We start from the raw sequence: 20,083 nt of genomic DNA on the forward strand, positions 1-20,083 counted from the left end.
ACATGCATTAGTATGATTTATTTTCAAAAAATATATCACTCATTATGGTGATAGCAGCCAGGATGAACTTTCAGAAACATTTTTAGGTGTCAGAAATAGGACATATTTTAAGGAGAGGAGAGGTGGGAGAGTGGGAGGGAAAAAGGATGCTTAAAAACAATAGAGTATCTGCTGCTTCCAGTATGATATAGCCTGTGTTTCATGTTAACAGGCACTAATGACAATTAACAGGGATCACTTAAAATTGATGATTAAACAGTGTACACATCATTACCTTTCTTCTCCTTGTAAGACTTTCATGCCAGTGTATCAGGCTGCTTGTACTGAGGAGGACAGGACTGTAAGGTAATGATGGTATGTTTTCTTTTTGGTTTTGATGGATTTTTCATAAATCTTATGGGCTTTGCTGCTGCATTCATTTAACTTTCTTCTTTCCATATTGTTAAGTGGGAAAATGAGACCAACAGATACCCATATTTGAGGGCAGAACTCTCCCTGAACTGGAGTATTTCCTGCTTTAGCCACTCCTCTCTTTATATGTGCAAGTGGAAAAGTTCTTCTAAACAAACTTTTTGTTTGTGTTTTGTTAAAAATTTATAAAGGCAATATTTCAATCAAATGACAGGCACTTTACCAGCAAAGAAACATCATGTAATTTAATGGTCTGTTTCAGCTACTGTCTTTTTAAGCAAAACTTCCCCTCACATGTGGTTGTCAGGCTATCTTAATCCTTGGTTTGTAGGTATAACCTTCCATCTCAGTTTGTAAAGCCAGCAAGCAGCTTTTGACCTGGTTTCCCTTCTTTGTTGGAGGTAGGTGTTACAGCAACATGATATAGCAACTACATTTTTAAAAACAAAATCCAAGGTCAGATGGCTGCCACCCAAGGTCATAAAGAAAGAGATTCAAATGGTGTTTGACCACCAAGGAAGAAAACCTAAGGGTTAAACGTTCAAATTACACAAACCTTGGCAGGAGGGATTTTATTGTTCTTGTGCTGTTTTCACGGGGAGGACCAAATATTTCTGTGAGAACTGAACTTATATCTTTTAGAGTACATTGCTAATAATTTTGCTAGAGAAATCAGTTATTTGGAGGCTTCAGCCACCCAAATTGGCAGTTCATTTTCAATTTGTCTCATTTCTTAGTCTGCAGACTGAACTATAACACATACAGCCAGTCAGTGCAATAAGAAACACAAAACAATCCAGCAAGGATCTCTCGAGGTCACTAGAGAAAAAACTCTTCGCAAAAAGGTTGCCAAGAAATCAACAACACCAGAAGAAGTAGAGCTGAGTTTCATATTCTGGGCTATCTCACAAGTAGCCTAGCAGAGCAAGGTATCTAGATCTCAGGAGTCCAAGCAAATAAAAATTAATTTGCACACGTACTCAAATAGAACTAAGTCTGCAAACAGATAATTAGGATCTTTACTTGATCTTTGCAAGTAACATGCAATCCATCTAAGAGGAAGAGGCAGGTAAAATTTTGGAGACCAACACCATTGGTTCTAGCAGCACAAGCTAGAAAACAGGTAGGCTGTAAACTCCAAGCCGTAGAAAGTGTCAGGAGCATGATAAACCAATGCAAGTTGCTACAAGCTCTCTTTTATCCAAAGACAGTGAGCATGGAGCCTAAATTGAGCTGCTTTGACCTGGGGAGAGGCAGGGTGAGATACAACGATTCAGTGCTTTTCTTCCAGACATGGTCCCCACAGCTAAGCGGAAACAGTTTGAATCCTACCCTCCTGTATGATGGATAGTCCCCCAGCAGACAGGATGGCTTGCCTGAGGCCAGGCAATCTGTGCCACTAAATGGGAAGCAATCTGTTGAACAGAGAGAGAACAAATAGATAGAACTCTCTTGCTAGGATAAGGGGTGACTGAAAGAGGACATGGGAGGAGTCCATTAAATTAGATGTAGTCACTATTCATTATTCCTCACAGGATGGGGAGCAGGGGACACTGGTGGCATGGGCAAGCTCCAGGTTTGGAAGGAAAGAAAAAGCAGTCCTTTGTTCGTGACACATGGGGTGATGCTGTGGAACTTGTTATCACAACATGGTGGAGCTGCTATCACGGTTCAAAAAGAGATCAGACTGATGCAAAGAGAATGGGACACAATGACCTGGATGCTTCAACTAAACTGCTGATTTTTAGAAAGTGGAAAAACAGAGAAAAGGAATCTCTCTTGGTTATAGTCCCCCTGCCCCACCCACACCACCCCTCCACCCCCCAACACACCCCCAAGCATTCCCTGCTGCTTTCTAAAAATTGATAATAATTCTTTAGGATGATTACTTGATTGAAGTGGATATTTACAAACCAAAATCTCAATCTCATCACTTCTGTGTACAGGTAGAAATTACCCTGAATACCTAAATAACTATGAAACTTTGTTGACTGGTTTGCATTACTTGCAAAATCTAGACTCAGGAATGTGGGATCATTGAGAATATAGGATAAGAAAAACGTAGGTAAGATGTAAGGTCAGGAAAAGTGGCATATCTAGAAAGTAGGAGCAAATAAGAGGATAAACCCCCACAAACTAACAAATATTTAACCATGTGCTATGAACAGCAGGTCTCTTTCTGGCTCCAACTAGTGGTCAGTTTATGCAGGCAGTTTATGCAGTAACTGCTACTCCTTGCAATTTTAAAGTAGTTAATGTAACTACAAAAAAATATAATCCCTGTGTGTGAGCTGCAAAGTGTCCAAAATGCAATTTGTAGACAAAGAAGCTTTCCCACTGTGTGATGAAGCCGATTCCTCCTCATTTTCAGAAGCCAAATCAATGTACAATCCAGTTAAAATATTTTATTAAGGGTTTTTTTTTCTGTGTGGAAAGAGGTGCAAAGACATTGTTTAAGCACAAATGGAAAGAGCAGTCTACATGCCCATGGTAGACAGAAGGACAATGGAAAGCTTCTGTAACATCTCACTATGGGGACAAGGATTCAGAATATTCAAGGTATAAAGCAAGACGTGGAATCCAGGACTACCCAAGATTTTTACCTGGAGCTGGTTTCAGTTCTAGAAACAAAATAAAGAGTTTGGGGTTTGTTTTTTTTTTTTTGTTATAGTGTAATGAACAGAAAAGGTTAAGCATGTTACTTAAATATGCAGTCTAATAGGCTATTTTGGGAATCTGCCTGTATCCAGTCTATAAACAAACCTGGTGCCCTCAAAAGCTACAAAAGGGTGTTTTTGCTCCTAATGCGTTCAGTTAGAGCCCAGGATGTGCATATCTTCGAGGAAAATGAAGGAAGTAATATCCTTCCAACAGATCCTGACCTGTGTCTACATATTTTCAGGGTATTGTAAGAAGCTGCCCTTACAAAGCCAAATACTGACCTTTTAATCTCCCACAACTTCCCAGGAGGAAAAAAGCTTCTCTCTGCTTTAATAATGGTCAGAGCTGTCACTCTCTTCCCCGAGAGGAGCAAGCATGGCAAAAGAAACAAGCAAACATATACTGCTTACTATGAGTTTCTTATATTTGAATTCTCTGTTCCTGCAGTGTCGTTGTAAACAAATACCTCACAAGAAGCAGATATGAGTGGGTCTGGCAGCATGTGATTTTGACTTACATGTGCTGTGAAGCATTGGGGTAGAGCTCTGAGAATTGTGGTGCTGAATCCTCGGGGCCATGGGGCGCAGCGTGGCTGATGACCATCATTATAGGCCTATGGGGATATATCCTCTTAGACATTCTGAAGTAATTAATGCTCTCATTAGTGATTAGGTCTGTGAAGTAGTCCTGGAACATAAGATTAACACAAAGCAAAAGTTACAAAGTGCATGATTAATTAGATCACATACTATCATGTTATTATGCTATTTTCAAGTCCTCATTAAGGCTCAGATCAGGAAGTAAAAACATACCATCAAAGAGATGTATGATTCGAGGGAGCATAGGGGAGACTGAGCAGTAATTACTTTCTTAAGCAGGCAATGCCACATAAAATGAGACAGTATTTTGCAAATCAGATACAGCAGAAGGCATTAAGTAAATATGATTACCAGATTTTGTAATACAATGCTAAGTAACATTTAAAATGACAGACTATACTGACAAAGATATGTTTCTTGAATTTCACTGATAAAACACTTTCACAAAGTAATGGCTCCTAACAGCAAATCATTGATGTTGGTTTTCTGTTTACATAAACATTTCTTGCATGCTCTTTGTCCAGAGTATACTTTTGCATATGTACAAAGTGGAAGAAAGTTGCAACAGATTGCAAAAATCTTTATCAAAGAAGTTGCAAATGCGAGTGGAGGGAGCAGTTGAATTCCTGCAGGCTCTATTAATTTAATTGTGCAACTTTAAGCAGTGCAGCTGCTGAGATTAAGGTTGTGACTCACTAATAAACTGGCTTAACCCACAGCCAAGGTGGCAAATGGAAGCCTACAAGGGGAAGGGAGGAAATGGAACTAAGAAAAAAAGATGAAAACTTAAATTAAACCACCTGCCACCTTGGAGTATTCACTGTTGGCCTGGAGGTCTAACACGAGCTTCATTGAGAAAGTGCTGAGACAATGTTTGTAATTTCAAGCACTTCCAGGCATGACTAATCTTATGTTGTGTATTCGAGGCCCCGAACAGCTGCAAAAGCAGAGCCTGAGGGACAAGGTCTGTGTCGCATGCCAGTGCTAGGACAAAGCAACCAGCTGTGACCTCCTCCTTGCCCACTCCCTGTCCGCCCTGCCACTTCCCCTCTCCTGTAGCACACTTGAAGAACACGTGGTAGCCCTGGTTGCTACAATCCTATCCCTGCCAGGATACAGAAGAGACAGCGAGTGACCTTTTGGTTTCCAAGCTGGGTAATGAGTGCAAGGCACCATGGTTGTGATAATTTCTGGGTTTGTGGCCTGTTGAAGTGAAATGCCTGTATGACTGCTCTCCCAGAGCATCCACTCCTCTCCTATTTCCCTATTTATTCTTCCTACATATGCAGGGTATGTAAGGAATGTACAACTAACCAATATTCTTTATTTTTTTTTTTTTTTTACTCTATATAAATACATAATCAGTATCATGTAATTTCTGTGAGTGGGGAAATCAGAAACAGGCATCACGAGCTTCCAACAAAATCTCATTACATGGGTCAGAAACCACAGCTGCAACATCTGTATCATCTTCTGTGAGGTACAGCCTGAGGAAACTCCAGATTGCTTTCTGCAGGCTGGAAAGTCTGCGATCTGCACTCCTAAGTCTTTCTGAGAAACTTCATGGCAGTGGGCAGGTCACCTTGGCATACTTTCCAAAGTCTGTCAAGCTCACAAACAAGCTCTGAAATTTTCCAATGGCCATGTTCTCGCACTAAGCTACTATCATAGTCATACCCAGAGTCCGACACCACAGGTGCACAGCCTTTTTTTTGGTGTGCGTTGTATAAGGATAATAACATTAACTAAGGTTTCTTATGTGGGTAATAACTGACAACACTTAGCCAACTTTAAAGTTCAGTAGTGCAAGGGGCACAATTATTTTGGGGAAAAGACTTTATTTACAATTTGCTTCTGCCAACAAACTATCAATTTCTAGCAGAGAGAGGGAGGGAGGAAGACATCACCAGGCTCCACTGAGGAGCCCTTGGAAGCTTTCTTCTGTTGCATGTTTAATATTCTCGTGCGGAAATCAATCTGCAATGCCCTGGAGAGAAAATGACATCTCAATTTTGTGGTTGTAGTTGGTTAATTAATTAATTATCTGAAAGTTATTTTTATATGGATTAATGATGCAGCATTTATGTATCTGGAAAATACCTTTGCATAATCAAATCCATGCTTCTCTTTGTTACCATTGCGAGAAATGGTGTAATTATAGAAGCGAGAGTTCTTCACTAATCCAACCCACTCTCTCCACCCTGGAGGGATGTAGCTGCCATTGTATTCATTGAGGTATTTCCCAAAAAAAGCTGTGAAGGTAAAAAAAAAAAAAAAAAAGAAAAGAACACACACACACATGAGGCTTTGCAATCCAAGTCTTTTAGTCTGAGTCAAAAGCATGTATGAATGAAGATAAAATGTGTTAGAATGAGTCAGTGTTGCTTTATCAGAAAAGTTCCTTTTATACCTTAGAGGGTTTTGAAATTAAAATAAGTTATTTCCAGAGTTTTTATGAGAGTTGAAAGCCTTTGTGACTTTAGGTTTTCTCCTTAAACTTTTGAAATCTAGTGCTCACGTGAAATTTTTTCACGTTTTTTTAAGAATTAGTATGTTTGTCTTGGTTTCCACTTGAAAATGTAATAAAGCTTCAGTGCCCAGAGGAAACATCTGAGAAACACCTTGTGGTTTTAAGCAAGTCCTGTGATGTTTTGGAGCCTGGCTTCCGATGTTTGAAAGTTTGGGCTTGGCAACCTGGCTGTGTTCGTTGGTTTCGTAAAAGGTCTGGGAAGTCCAGATCTCCATTCCACTGGGCCACATTTGGGTAGAGCAAGAGGGAATGCCTGTCCTGCTTTGCTGTGATAGTTTCTCTAAGGCAAAACTAATGAAGAAACAAAGACTTGGAGGTCAAACACCTGTACCCAGCCTGCCAAACTAAGTGTTATTTTTTTCCATTAGCTCCAGGTCACAAGTGAGAATCCATGCAGACTGAACCTTTCAGCCTTTGCCACTAGGCCCAGGAGGGTTTGCAGGTCTTCCTGCCAATTCCTCTGGAAAGAAGTAAAAAGAAAAACAATCTTATAATGCAGTGGGCTTCCAGCTATCTGGGAGTTGTGAATTGCTTATGCCAAAGTTATACGGACACCAAAATGCAGCCAACTGTTTTTGGGAGGGAGGATTAACACTGGCATGGTACCCTGGCAGATGCAGCCGTGTTGTTTCTAGGGACAGATGGGTATGGAAGCTCTTTAGTGGCTTGTGTATGTTCTTTAGCCTGGATGAAAAAAGTCAGTCAGGATGGCTCTGCCCTGCTTTACCACTGCCTGAGAAGTGCAGTGACAAAATACCTGACCAGGCCTGCAACATAGGTGTTTAGGGATTCATAAGCTCCAGCTCAGTCCCAGCAATTTACTGGGATGCCTGGGTAACTTCACTGTTTACATTTTTAATTTTATTGAGGTTTACAAGTCCCTGGATGGTACCCATGCTAGCAGTTTTGCTGCCTGTGTCCCCAGAAGTCAGCACAAAGGTACTCCCAGTGCTCACAAAGTAAGACACCTCTGAAAAGGAGGAAATGACCGAGACCTCTCCCTTTCCAGGGGTGGAGTTCCCCTGGGTGGTAGCTGCCCACTCACTGCACCTCTCACAGTGCACAGCCCCTGCCCTCGCTGCTGGCCCCAGCTCGGCCAGCCAGGCGTGCCCGCAGAGAGCTGCTGCCCAGTGTCACTGCCTCAGCTGGGCTCAGGACATACGTCAAAGCCCCATACTTGTTTCCTACTAGGAAATGAAGTCACTTTGGAAAACCTCACATTCAACCTAGACACATTCAGCCTAACCAAAAAAGTACTTTTGTGAAAGGGTTTAAATAATTCAGATCTGATTGATGTGGGCATGGTGAACTTCCTGGGAAAACTGGTGGAAAAATCTAAATGTTCATAATTAAGACTTGCCTGAGGCAACATAAATATGGTGCAATCAAAGCATATAACTGCCAAATGTCACTAACCAGAGATTACAGTCATATATATAATGTTACTTCCCTATGCCACGTGGAATGTGACATATAAACAAGTCCCATGGACACTAGACCAGGCTTCCAGCTCATCTTCCCACAGCCACCAAGAAAGCAACCCAGACTCTCTCCTTTTTTCTCCTGAGGCCAACCAGAAGTCAAGAAGCTTGAGGTAAAGAGGGTGATCATGGGGAGGGAATATGTGCCCAGTACTGTTGCCTCCCGGAATGGAAACCATACCTCTCCTCTAAGGCAGCCAAACTGGGTTAAACTCTCAGGGAGTCAGATGTTCTGGAAAAGTGTAAGGGTAAAGGCTGAAATACTGTGGGAAGGGAAGCCAGGGGAAGAGAAGTCAGGGAGAGAGAGAACAGTGAAGAAAAGTATGCGAGAATGATGTGATCAAGAGAGAGGAAGCATTACCAAGCCAAGCAAAATCAAGGACAGTCTGTGGTTACAGGGGAGATCTGAGGTCAGCCTTGCTGAATGCCATCCCAGATCCACCAGCAGCTACTGCATGAACTTGGGGAACCTCCACATGCTGCGCTCATCTGTAAAGGACTCTACTGCCAATCTGCCTCCCACAAAGAACAGAGGCTTTCAAGCTGTGAAATGGAAGTTATGGCAATTTATCATGTAGGATGGTTTGACAGCCCTGCCTATAATGATGACTGACTAATACAGAGACCTGAACTCTGTCGTTTACAGTCTTGCCAAACTTCAATCATTACCGATGATAGTTTCCATACTATCTGACTCAGGCTGCATTTTGTTTTATGGAACATTTTAGCCAAGCAGTTCAGCAATTTCCAAGAAAAAGGCTAGGGAAAAATAAATGGGTTTGCTCATTTAAAAATAATTGGCAAGCTTTTCTCTAAGAAGTTCTAGTGTCTGTAGGTTTTGATGTAGTGCCTTTTTAAATAACAGAGGTGGATATGAAAATCTGTCTCAAAATGGCCAAGCTCTGAAAAACTCTAGCAGACAGATGATCAGGAAACACTTAGTACAGCTTCTCAGTTTAATGCCACTGTAGGTTGTTTCTTTATGGACCTAAGAAAGTCCCCACAGTTTCAGGTTTGGTGCTAAAACAAAGAACAGTCAGCCACTTTCTCTCTTTCTTTTCTTGTTTGATATTCAGGCATTACCTGAGAGAAAGCCACCAGCATGAAATGCAGAGATGACATTGACCTGGGGCATAAGGACAAGAAAAGATAAACTGAATTTAGAAAAGGAAAGGGAGGTTTGGGGCTGATGGGGGCCAATTCATCTTGGAATTTCCTTACTTTAGATTACTTAATTTTCTAACTTTAATAATGTTTTGTTATCTCCCCTTTGGCCTCCTGAACCCCTATTTTGGTGCATGTTATGAGACTTTGGATTGACAGCCTGAACCATTCACCTTTCTGTTGGCAATGATTTAGTATTTTATCATTAAAATAATCTCAGGGCTGTCAAGTTTTAAGCAGCTCCTTGAGTGACAGTTTGCAGAAATAGATGTTTCCCCCTGTTGTAGAATAAAGCAGTTCCCATGTCAAATACCCTGTATACTAGTAGAAGCAGTGGTAGCCGTGATAATGGATCACATTTGCCAAATCACTTTAACCAAGAGTGGTTTGCTGGTCAGAAGCTCAAGAGCGTATGAGTAGTTTAGACAGATGAAGGGAGAAGCCAGGCTTTTACCCTATCACAAGAGTACAGTCCCTACACCATGGGGTTTTCTGAGTACCCCTGAGTACAGGGTAGGGCAAGTGAGTCCAAGCTGGAGCCCAGAATCAGCAGTTAGTGTCTGGTTCTTCATGCTGGGAATGAAGACAAGGGCCAGAGTAAAATAAAAGCACAGTAGTGTCCATGGGGGCAAATAATCAGCAAGTAATCACAACAGGTTTCCTAGCTGTTTTTTGTTAACCAGAGGATTGTAAACAATTAAAGAGATATGGAATATGTCACAGAACTGCCCAGGAGCTGACACCATGACGTGCAAATATCCTTGCTGGATCTTCACGTGCTTGGCTTGTAGAGTCAACCCACATCCCTAACTTAGCTGTAGCCTAACACTTGCTGAATTGCCCAAGTCTGAGTACTCACTGGGAATGCTCAGCTTTAGAAGCCACTTGTACTCAGCACTTACAGGGTTTAGGAAGCCATTTCTGCTTGTAATTAATAAAACAGAGATTATGATTCAATGTGTAAAAGCCTCATTAAAAACTAATGCCATTTCAAGGGACATCTTTTCATTGTGGTGTGTAATGGCCCCCACAGGAATAACAGGAAAGATAAATGCTGATTTTTGCATTTTAATAAGGCAGGTTTTATCTGCATTCTGGCAGTTTTGCTAACTGTTCCCAGGACACACTGTTATTTTTTAATCACATGTAGAGGAGCATAGTGTATCAGAACAATTGTATTCTGTATGAGTATGTTCAATTAAGTTTATGCAAACAACACATGGCATGGTGAACAGTTACACAGACAACTGTGTGTCTCAGGAGTGGCTGCAGAATATACGTTTGGTACCTAACATGAATAGATGCCTTAATACAGGCTTTTGTTTTCCTTTTAGCAATTAGCTAATGATTCATGAACTGAACTAAGAGATCCAGCAGGTTGCAATGGGTGCAAGACAAGGAGAATTTGACCCAGGGGATCTCTGAAGTTTGAAGCCAGGATATATATATAGCTGAATGTGATACAAATTCTCATAATTTCCAGCACTTCTTTCCCCAGTATTTTCTACAAGCATTTATGACTAACATTTACAGTATTACTCAATAGAATTAGTCCCCTAACTCCTGTCAGCATTAGTGGATTAGCGTACAGGTGAACTGGGCTACATCTACTGGCAAGACATCTCTGCCCTTCCACAGATCAAAGGACATATATTATGTTCTACGCCCTTGTTATTTATTGAGGCTTATGGGAATGTTTCTGATTTAAAACAAACCCAAACCTTTAAAAAGGCATGTTGCAGTAAGGTTTAGTCACCGTGACCCAGACAAGAGCTTTAAGTAGACAGCCCACTTCCTTTAACAAAGTCAGGAAATGATTTACAGGAGTTGCGAAGCACTGTTTATATGACATTTCAGGGCTGACACACAGTCATTCTGTGCTTCTGGGGACAGAGCCCAACAAAACTGCTACTTCCGGATTATTCCAGTAAATTCCTCTTTGCTTTCTTCCCAAGCAACAGATTCAAACCTGAGAAGTTTGATTTTTCCTTTCTGTTAAAAAATTACGAAGGATTACTGTGTCACATCATTAAAGTGCAGAAAGCCAGTTCAGTATGCCAGCACTGCCTAGGAAATGAAATCAGCACTGTCCCAAAAACATGGTGAGGAAACTGAGGCACCAAAAAGTTACCCTTCAGCTAGACCTAAGTCATGGAGGAAGCCTGTGGCATTGCCAAGAATATTATTCAGATTTTGCAGTTCCCAGTCTTGTAACTTAACCACAGCAGAAAACCTCAGTTTTTCTATTTTTTCTCCAACTTTGTGGGTCTTTCCCAGTTGCTGCCAGGTTTACCATCGTAACCAAAAAGAGCATTAAAGATTTTATAACTCAGCAGTTGCAAAAGGCATTAGCCTATAACTTGATATAGCAATCGTTTGCCTGGGTGATGTCTTTAACAAAGCCTGTATTCTGGGCCAAGCTGGTAGCACTTTCCAGTATTGATGTTGTCTGACACTTCTCATTATAAGACCCTGTTTTCAGTTGCTTATAACTTCTTATATTTGGACTGAAATTTTCCAAACTGGATGTCTGCCTCAGGCTGAATTTTTTGAAACTTCTTAGCCCAAACAGTAGCCATCTTTGAGAACCACAGTAATGGAAAAGGAATTACATTTAACATCTGAAAAAAATTATGGGAGCTTTCATTTGATAGCACTTTCATGCTCTGCACTGAGACCATGAAATCTGTCAAAAACATGAATGGAGTCTCTCAAGGAGGCGTCTTTTATCATCCCAGTGAAAATTTGTGCAAAGTTTGCTCAGTTTTGAAAAAAAACCAAACCAACCTGAAGTTCACATACACTGGAGATCTGGTCACCTTGGGACTTTATTCCCTGTCCATCTGTGAGTGGTGTCAGCAGGTGGAAGAAAGATGATTGAAATGCAGAGGGCAGGAGGTGACCAGATAAGGACAAGCAGTTTGGGGAACTGCAGGAGATCCAGAAAAGGAGCTGAGAGTTCGGGGAAAGCAGTGGGCGCTTGGGGGCCCGGGACTGGCAATGTCAACCAAGAAACTGAACAGTGAGTGCAGAAAGGAGAAAGAAGCAGACTGACAAGGCAAGGGGGAGGGGAGAAGCAGACTTGCTGATCAGGCTGGGAAAGGAGATCATTAACAGTAAGTGGTGGGAACAGGACATGTCTGTCAAGGACTGACTGGACCCAGGAGGGGAGGGAGGGTGGGAATGACCTGAGGACAGACAAGCAGGGGAATAAGGCTCAGAGCAGAGGCTGAGGTGAGGTCCTGCAGGGCCAGAAAACTGGGATGAGAAAACCAAGGAGCGGAGACTGTTCCACCTAACGGGGTAGGCTGAAGGGAGCCAGCAGTGCTTTTGGACAGTGGGGAGGACACAACGATGCCTGAAATGACTCCCGAGTCTCACTGGTACCTTTCTTGCAGCAGACATCTGAAAACTTGTAGCTGCCCCATCTCCTGACCCCCCAGCCCCGATATACATGGTAAAACTCCAATCTGTTTAGTTATTCAGTTAGAAAGCGATAGTTTTGGAGAGGGGATCCGAGACCACCATCCTTGCTGATGCAGATGCCAGTATCATGTGTCTTGATAGAAATGGTCTATCTTTTTAAACTGAGGAAATTTCACCCTCCAAAAACTGATATGTCATTATGTAGTTAAAGACTATAATTCATCCACGTGAACAAGAGATGAAATAGTTGCCCAGTGTTCTACCCAGATTTTCCTAAATGAAGCACTTGAATGCATAAACTTGCTAAAAATCTTTTAGTGTACAGTTTTCTGTGCAGTATTTAATAGCATAGAATTCTGTTTTAAGCCCAAGTAGGCAGACATGCTGTGGTTTTTGATGAGGTCCTGGACAGAAACCAAAAAAAGTTTCACTTCACACGATACTATAGAACTAGAAAATCCTGCATGTTATCCTTTTTGGCCTTTCCCTCTTTTACATTTCATTTCTGTGGACTATTTTAATCTACTCAGCATATTTCACTTTTATTTTTACATTTATACATTTCTTAGGTTGACTGAAAGTGTGATTTTATTCTGAAAAGTGAGGCATGCTTTGAATTATTTCAAGTATTTACAAGTTCAATTATGTTTGGTGCTCCCCAGCATCTTCTATACCAATTAAAAAAGAAAGTGAAAGCTTGAAGTTGTCTCTCTCAATTTTCACTTTAGAAATATTCTGAAAACCTCATTCCCTGCTCACTCATTCCCACCCCATATCATATTCTGCCACCCTCTCTGTTTTGAAAGGGTGCATGAGGGAGGATACAAATTAGGTCACTGAAATGCTGCAGATTAAAATTAGCCTGTGCTGGCAGTGAATTGTACTGTAAGGCTGCAAACAGGAAACACACTGGTTTTGCCTCCAGAGGAAACTTACTGTATGGCCACACCTTCAGGAGGCATAGCTTTTGCTACCTTTATGAGAGATCAACTTGTCCCTATATGTCAGAAGGGAATGGTGCACAGTTTAAATTCTCCTTAGCTTTCAGTCTCCTGTCCTCTCAGAATTTTATTAGTACTTTGGTCACTACACTAAATGTACCCAGAAGTGACAGATGTCAACTGACACACATCAGCAGCTGACATGTACTGTTGAACATATCAACTAGATGTCAACCAAGTGACCATTTCTGTTCATCGCTAAACAGGAGTTAGTGACTGTCAAAACATGCCGGACAGTGACATCTTGATGCCCAGTCACTTCTTGAGTTTTGAGTTTTACAAACTCTAGCATTTACAAATCAATGTTCAAGTTGCTTAACTTTGCTATGTTACCATTTTTGTCCCATGGAATGCTGAGAATACCACCAGGACACTTGCATGCATGAATCCTGAATGTTATTTTGATCATTTGACACCTCTGAGCAAGAAATAAAATACTGGGAAATACATCTTCCCAAAGACAATTCTAAAAAATGTAAGGAACTAATTGCTTAATTTGGGCATCTCTGTTCTTTCAGGTGGGATTTCATAAGGGGAGAGCCTGGTCCTGAGTTTGGCATGTCAGCAGTTGCTGGGCCAGGGCAGATTGCTCTGCTCTCCTGCGTAGTTTACTGGCTGTGAAGGGCTAAGAGGAGTGAGGACAATTCTACAAAGTAACACTAGGTAGAGAGGGCTCTGAGTGCATAGACCTTAAGAAAGGATGAGGATTTTAAACTTACATTTCCCATCATATTTGTAAAGGGATGACACTTCAGCTGGTAACAATGTAAAATCCTGCAGTATACAGAGTGTGACATGCTATTTAACAATAAAATGGTTGTTGTATTTATGTATCATGGATAATGGCTGTGTTGCTGTCATGGCTCTGCCTTCTAAAACACTAAGATAATGCTCGGCTACTGCTCGGTTACTAAGATGTAGCACAATCCTCCTTGCCTCCTGGAGGAAGCCAAGGTTGAGGTAGTACACTCGTGGAGTTTTCCTTTGTGTTTGTGTAGGTGCATGGCAGACTGAACTGGTAATACCAAAAGGCACATCTGAGAGGCCAAGGCTATGTGCTGTAGGGCTGGGGCAGAACAGTGGAAGGTAAAAAGAGTAAGAGACTTCAACAATATTGCAGGGAGGACTGAAAGAATTCAAATAACCAGCTAATACTTTGGAAAGTGCAAAGCAAAATCTCTAACTTTTGCATCTAATAACCTTACGAATAAAATTTCTGATTTTAAATATCTGAAGGGATGTCTACTGAAATTAAAAACTGTAAGATGAAAGAAAACTTCTCAAGCTTTTCTCACAATTTCCAAAAAATTTGGAAGTGAATACAGGTGACCCTTTTTCCTCCCCAGTACAAGCAGCTGGAACCTATGTAATTAAAACAAATGTCTCATCTCTCTGAAGCTCTCTAGATTTGCTTTATTTTCTTTTTCTACCTATTTACTGTGCCTTTCCTGCTATTTCCTGCAAGTACTAGTTTAATATTACCAATTCTGTGGACCTTCAACAGTCAGGAAACTGTGCATCTGACTTGTTGCATTAGCATACAGCTTGTGAGTAAGGGAAACCATAAACATTGAAATAGCCTTAATTGTTTTGGGATTTTTAAAAAATCATATTTATAAACAAAAGGTGATTTTGGTTTGGTAGTGTGTTTCTAAATATTGTCTGCCCTGCTAGCACCCAGTGGGTTTCCTGCCTATGATATAGCACTGACATATAATCTTTAAAAAAGGATGCTTCCATGAAATGCAACATATCTATTAGGGCACATCAGAGTAGAACAGTAGAAGAGTAAAATAGAAAAAGGAAAAAACCAACATTCTGTTCTTTGACAGGTTTTCCCGGTGGGCTCTAATTATGACTGCAGTTTGTTAGAACACATTTCAGACCTCTCTTTAAACGGCCTGCTGTGCTTGTGTGGAGTCCTCATGGCTTCAGCAAGACTCTCATAAGCAGTCTGCCCACATGTGATCAGTTGCAATATAGAGGTTTAGTTAAGGCTGTGACAGGTTTAGACAACAAATGCTTTATAGATGTTGGAAACTATTTGGAGTGAACACAAGTAAGGACATTACATAAATACTTTCCCACTCCTTTATTTCCACCAGCTTATATAATAATTTGACTATGCAAAAAGTGAGAGTTAAATCCTCAGAACCAGGTTGCAGGTATCGCACATTGTCTCATCTGGACTGGAGCTCTCCAGACCAGTGCCTTACCAGGACTGTCACCAAACTGTGAGTGGCCTTGGGTCACTCACTTCTCTTTCTCTTCCCCAGTTTCCCATTGAGGAGGATACTAATTTCCTCTCAAAACATGTAAATATGCACAGGGCAAATACCCATAATGGCTGCAATATCAGCGCAGAGTCACAACTAGCCTACGTGGCATATAGCCACTCTGTCTCCCCAGTTCCTTCTTTTTCCTTCCCAATTATTTTTGACTCCCAGGTATTCTTGTGTCATTACAACTTTATTAAACTTCTAGCTGTGAAGTGTAGATTATTAGTTGGTTAGTGGACTTTTGATGACTTTTTAATGAGGCAACACTGTCCTTGAAAAATGTAAGATCTGCTGTTAATTAAGCTGCTACTTCAGAAAATAATGGTGAGGTAATTAGAAGGTAGGTTTATCTTATAAGAGGTAAATGGATAAATTCTTTGGGACCACATCACTATAGGTTCAAACAACGTACCTTGGTCAGAATTAGGGTTTCATACAAGTATCTTCATTTGTTTCCATTTCCTTTTTCTCCTTCCTGCCCCTTGTTAAAACTCACCTACCCTGACAGTTTTAGGAGTGATGTTCTCTCTGCCTGCCTTTGGAAAGGGATTTTTTTTTCCTTTTCATCTTTTTTTTTTGGTAATCCTTTTTTCCTTTCCATTTAATAGGGCCAAGTCTGCATTTAGTGGACATCTCCACATGCCTTCTTAATACAAGGTAGTGCAGAAGATATAACCAAAGCAGAGTGTTTACCCCTCAAATGGCAGAGAAGGCTAGTGACAGAGCTACCCAGTTTATGCATAAGATATTCAGCTGAGCAAGTATTAGATTATAAATCAGTAAGATCCTAGATTTTTTTAAGAGCAGGAAAGGCAGGTCCCACATGGTGCAGCCGTAAGTCAAACAGAAAGCATTTCTGAGACAAATGCCATGAGATGAAGCTTATATTCTAGGGCAAATTCAGCACCTTTTCTAGAAGTGATTGCTAGTTCTCTCTCCCCTCTTCTTCTCCTCCAAAGTCTTGATGCTGACCTTTACTCAAGTTTAGCAGCGCTGTACTCAGATGGCAACTTCACTGAAACCAGCTTAATAGAGACTGAAGTACTATTCAGTCCATATGTCAGAGCTAGCACCAGGTCCAAAGAAGTTAAATATTTGACTGTTTATGCTTTTTACACAGGATGCAGAAGCTTTCCAGAACTACAGATACAAAGAGACAGAAGAAAAAAGAAAGAGCTGTCTGTGTGATGAAGAAAAGATGGCAAACAGGCAGATAAATTTGAGGCATTGGGTATAGCAGAATGAAGAGAATTAGGACAAGCAGACAGCATGGAGACATTTGCCTGCTATATGTTTTGAAAGCGATCCGTTCTTGTGCCTAAGTCACTGATAGAGACAAATTTCTTTGCTACCAATTACATTGTAAGGAACGCAGTTGGCACGGAGACCATTGCTTCATCGGTCCTGTAAAGAGAAGTCTTTGTAGTCAAACGACGCTTCTGGACAAACTGCACTCTGATGACCTTGTACAACTCCTGTACCTTGCAAAGGGGAGTCAGGCTGGAGCCTAATGTGACTATAGATTGAATCTTAGGGGATAGGTGATGCAGAAATGAATCAGGTTTTACATCAAGCTGAAGCACAGACGAGAGGAATAAGAAGAGTTCTTTGTAGACGGGAAAGGGATCTCCTGACTACGGAAAACCACCAGGAATTTACAAGAAAACTATCAAATCTTACTGGTACACAGTAGAACAATCATTCTTAAAAGCATGTTTCTACTCCTTTTCAGAAAATGTAAATGAAATATTGCCTCATGGCAAAGTTTAAATTATACCGTTCACCTTGTTTCACTCCCGTGACAGGCACTTCTCTCCTGTGAGGTCTTTGGCACCAGTCCCCAGCCTGGCCCTGACATCTTCTTCCATAACTGTTAGCAGCTGTCCTCAAGCAGGCCATAATACTGACCATAATCACAGCTGGAACTGCCAGTTCAGACCCACAATGCCACTAAAATGTACCTCTTTCACACTAGGTGTAACTACCCAACAGCTTATTTCCCACCTGGGACATCCAAATGTGAAAATATGCTGCTCCATTACAACTGAGCTTCTTTACATGGCTTTTAGCTGTGGATCTGGACCCACAGGCAATACTATCCTTCCTCTCCATAACATTAAACCTCTGCTCTGTAATCCTAATTTGGGACAACAGTCACTTCATTTTAGGCAGCGATCGTCTGCCCATCGCTCATCTGCCATCTTCACTTTAAACAAAAAACTACTGTTGATTTTTCTCTTACCTGTTCTATACCCAGTGTTATTGAGATACACGGCGAAGGTACGTGGCTCATGAGTAGCCTGCCATGAGGGAGAAGAGCAGTTTTCATTGTTGGTGTAGATGTTGTGGTTGTGCACATACTTCCCAGTTAGCATGGAGGAACGCGATGGGCAGCACATTGGGGTGGTTACAAAAGCATTGATAAAAGAGGCTCCTCCATTCTCCATAATCCTTCTGGTTTTATTCATCACTTGCAAGGACCCTGCAATAAGAGGTACTGATCATCACCGTGCTGCAAAAAATAGAATATATTGGCTGCTATTATGTTATTGAAAGTATCAGTGATTAGCTTGCCTTTGGACATCAGTCTGTTCTACTCTTTAGCTTAAGTAATTTTAGGAGGAAATATGAAATTTTTATTATGTCACCAAAAATATTTTTCAGGATTATGGAAAGACCGAGTTCTTTTTTCTCAGGCTTCAAAACAAAGTTAAAATACAAGCTAATCTAGAAATACAGTGTTAAAGCTTCAGAGCTGTATCAGATTTATAGGTCAATAGTTCTTCAAATGTAGCTGTAGGAAAACAGTATGTTACACAGACTGCATCATTAGTCAATGTACTAGTAAAATATGTAAAATGCTGAGATTACCAATTATTCTGTTACAATTCTTCCCATTTTATCAGATAACCAGAGAGATAAAGGGGTGGGTGGGGGTGGGGGGTGGGGGGAGAACAGAGAATGCAAAAGAGGGAATGAGAGATGGGAGGAGGAGAGAGAGAGAATTCAGTAACAGTTTTTCTAGAGGAAAATTTCTGTGGACATTGGATCAGCATGACTGGCTCCAATACTAAAGCACTGTGCTCAAAATGAGCTTTTGGGGATAAATCTGTATAAAAAAAAAAAAAGGCAAAATTCAGCACCTTTCTCAAGAAATTGCATTGATCCAGTTTAAAGAAATTTCTGGGATCCTTCAAAACGTCGTCATGAACAACAAGGTGAGACAGGCAGGGCTTGCAGACTTCTGATTGCAGAAAGACTGAGCAGCTCCTGATAAGGTCTGTCAGTGTTTGCTGACAGCTGTCAAACTTAGCTCTTTCTGTTATACAGCAGAGCGGAGACTGAAGGGTGAGGGTGAACCATGGATATATCACTATGTGCCCAGGAAACAAGTCTGTGAACTGTAATACTTCCACAGTTCTGGTAGTAAAAAGTGGTTTCTGGATACTTTATTTTTTTTCTTTGGTTTCACAATTAATTTTGTACAGTTTGTAGTCAAGGTTTTAAATTTAAATCCATTGATTCCACTGGTAAGATAAAAGTTTATCTTAGTGGTTTTGTTTGGGTCACTTGAAAATTAAATTAAAAAAAAAGTTTTAAAACAATGGAAGACATGGCTGTAAAACCGCAAAACTGCCAAGGAGGCTCAGCTTTAGGTATAAGCAGTAAAATCTTACAAATTACCTTACCAGTTAAAGTTAAAGCATGCTCTTTTGATTTTGGGCTAAGGAGTCAGCGCATCAAAATTATTTGGTTAAGAGAAGGAAAAGGTAGTTAGCTCTTCAGCATTTCCTTGTGCAGTGCCAATGTCTGTGTCTTTAAGGATACAGTCAATACCCTGCATGTAAGTCATCATCATCATTTTGGACTCTTCCCCTTTCACGGCTCTTCTTTTCTAAATGCAGAGGATCTGCATTTGTGCTTTCCTGACCTCAATACAGACAAACCCCATGTGTTTAGAGCTATAGAGAAGCAGGGGAGCAACGGAGAGGTCCCTGAACACAAAAGGTTCCATTTGTATGAGTAGGAACATTTCACTGAGTTGTTGAGCAAAAGTCAAATGAGAGATAAACCTCATTCTACGTGTCTTTATTTCAGACTCCAGGCTGGCTTTTTCTTTGTAGTTTTTGCTTTGCTTTGTTTTGGTTTTGCCATAGCTCTCCCAGTTTTGAAATGTCACAGTTTATTATTGAGAGCTCAGCTGTAAAGTGGTTTGAGGTCCTCAGATGGAAAGTTCAGGTACACTAATGCATGGTAACAGCAACAGAGCTGATGTGCACTTTCATGCCTCTATGCATTATAAATGAGTAGCTGTTAGAGCACTTCCTCATTCCTCTGCTTGATCAGCCCTCTGCTCTTGCAAACCTGCTGTTTATGAGTAAGTTTTTCCTCCAGGTATGCACTTACTGACACTGACAATAGATTTACGCCCTCTGGAAATTCTGGAATCGGCACTTCAAAGCAGGTGAGACTTCCTCATTTGGAAAACAAAACACAAGAAGGAGATAAAATTTGCTGATATAAGTTATAA

General features: G+C 40.9%; 1 protein-coding gene across 4 annotated transcripts in view; it reads right to left on the minus strand.

The window, feature by feature from the left end:
* SULF1 (sulfatase 1) overlaps positions 1-20,083 on the minus strand; it is a 127,273-nt gene that overhangs the window by 42,649 nt on the left and 64,541 nt on the right. For all 4 annotated transcript variants that reach the window (XM_055800017.1, XM_027791703.2, XM_055800016.1 and 1 more), the window contains 3 exons: positions 17,795-18,034; positions 5,772-5,923; positions 3,590-3,759 (listed from right to left, as the gene is read on the minus strand). In XM_055800017.1, coding sequence (XP_055655992.1) covers positions 3,590-3,759; positions 5,772-5,923; positions 17,795-18,034 — 562 coding nt within the window. The remainder of the gene's footprint in view (positions 1-3,589; positions 3,760-5,771; positions 5,924-17,794; positions 18,035-20,083) is intronic.

The sequence above is a fragment of the Falco peregrinus genome, chromosome 3, assembly GCF_023634155.1.
Source record: "Falco peregrinus isolate bFalPer1 chromosome 3, bFalPer1.pri, whole genome shotgun sequence".
Taxonomy (NCBI): Eukaryota; Metazoa; Chordata; class Aves; order Falconiformes; family Falconidae; genus Falco; species Falco peregrinus.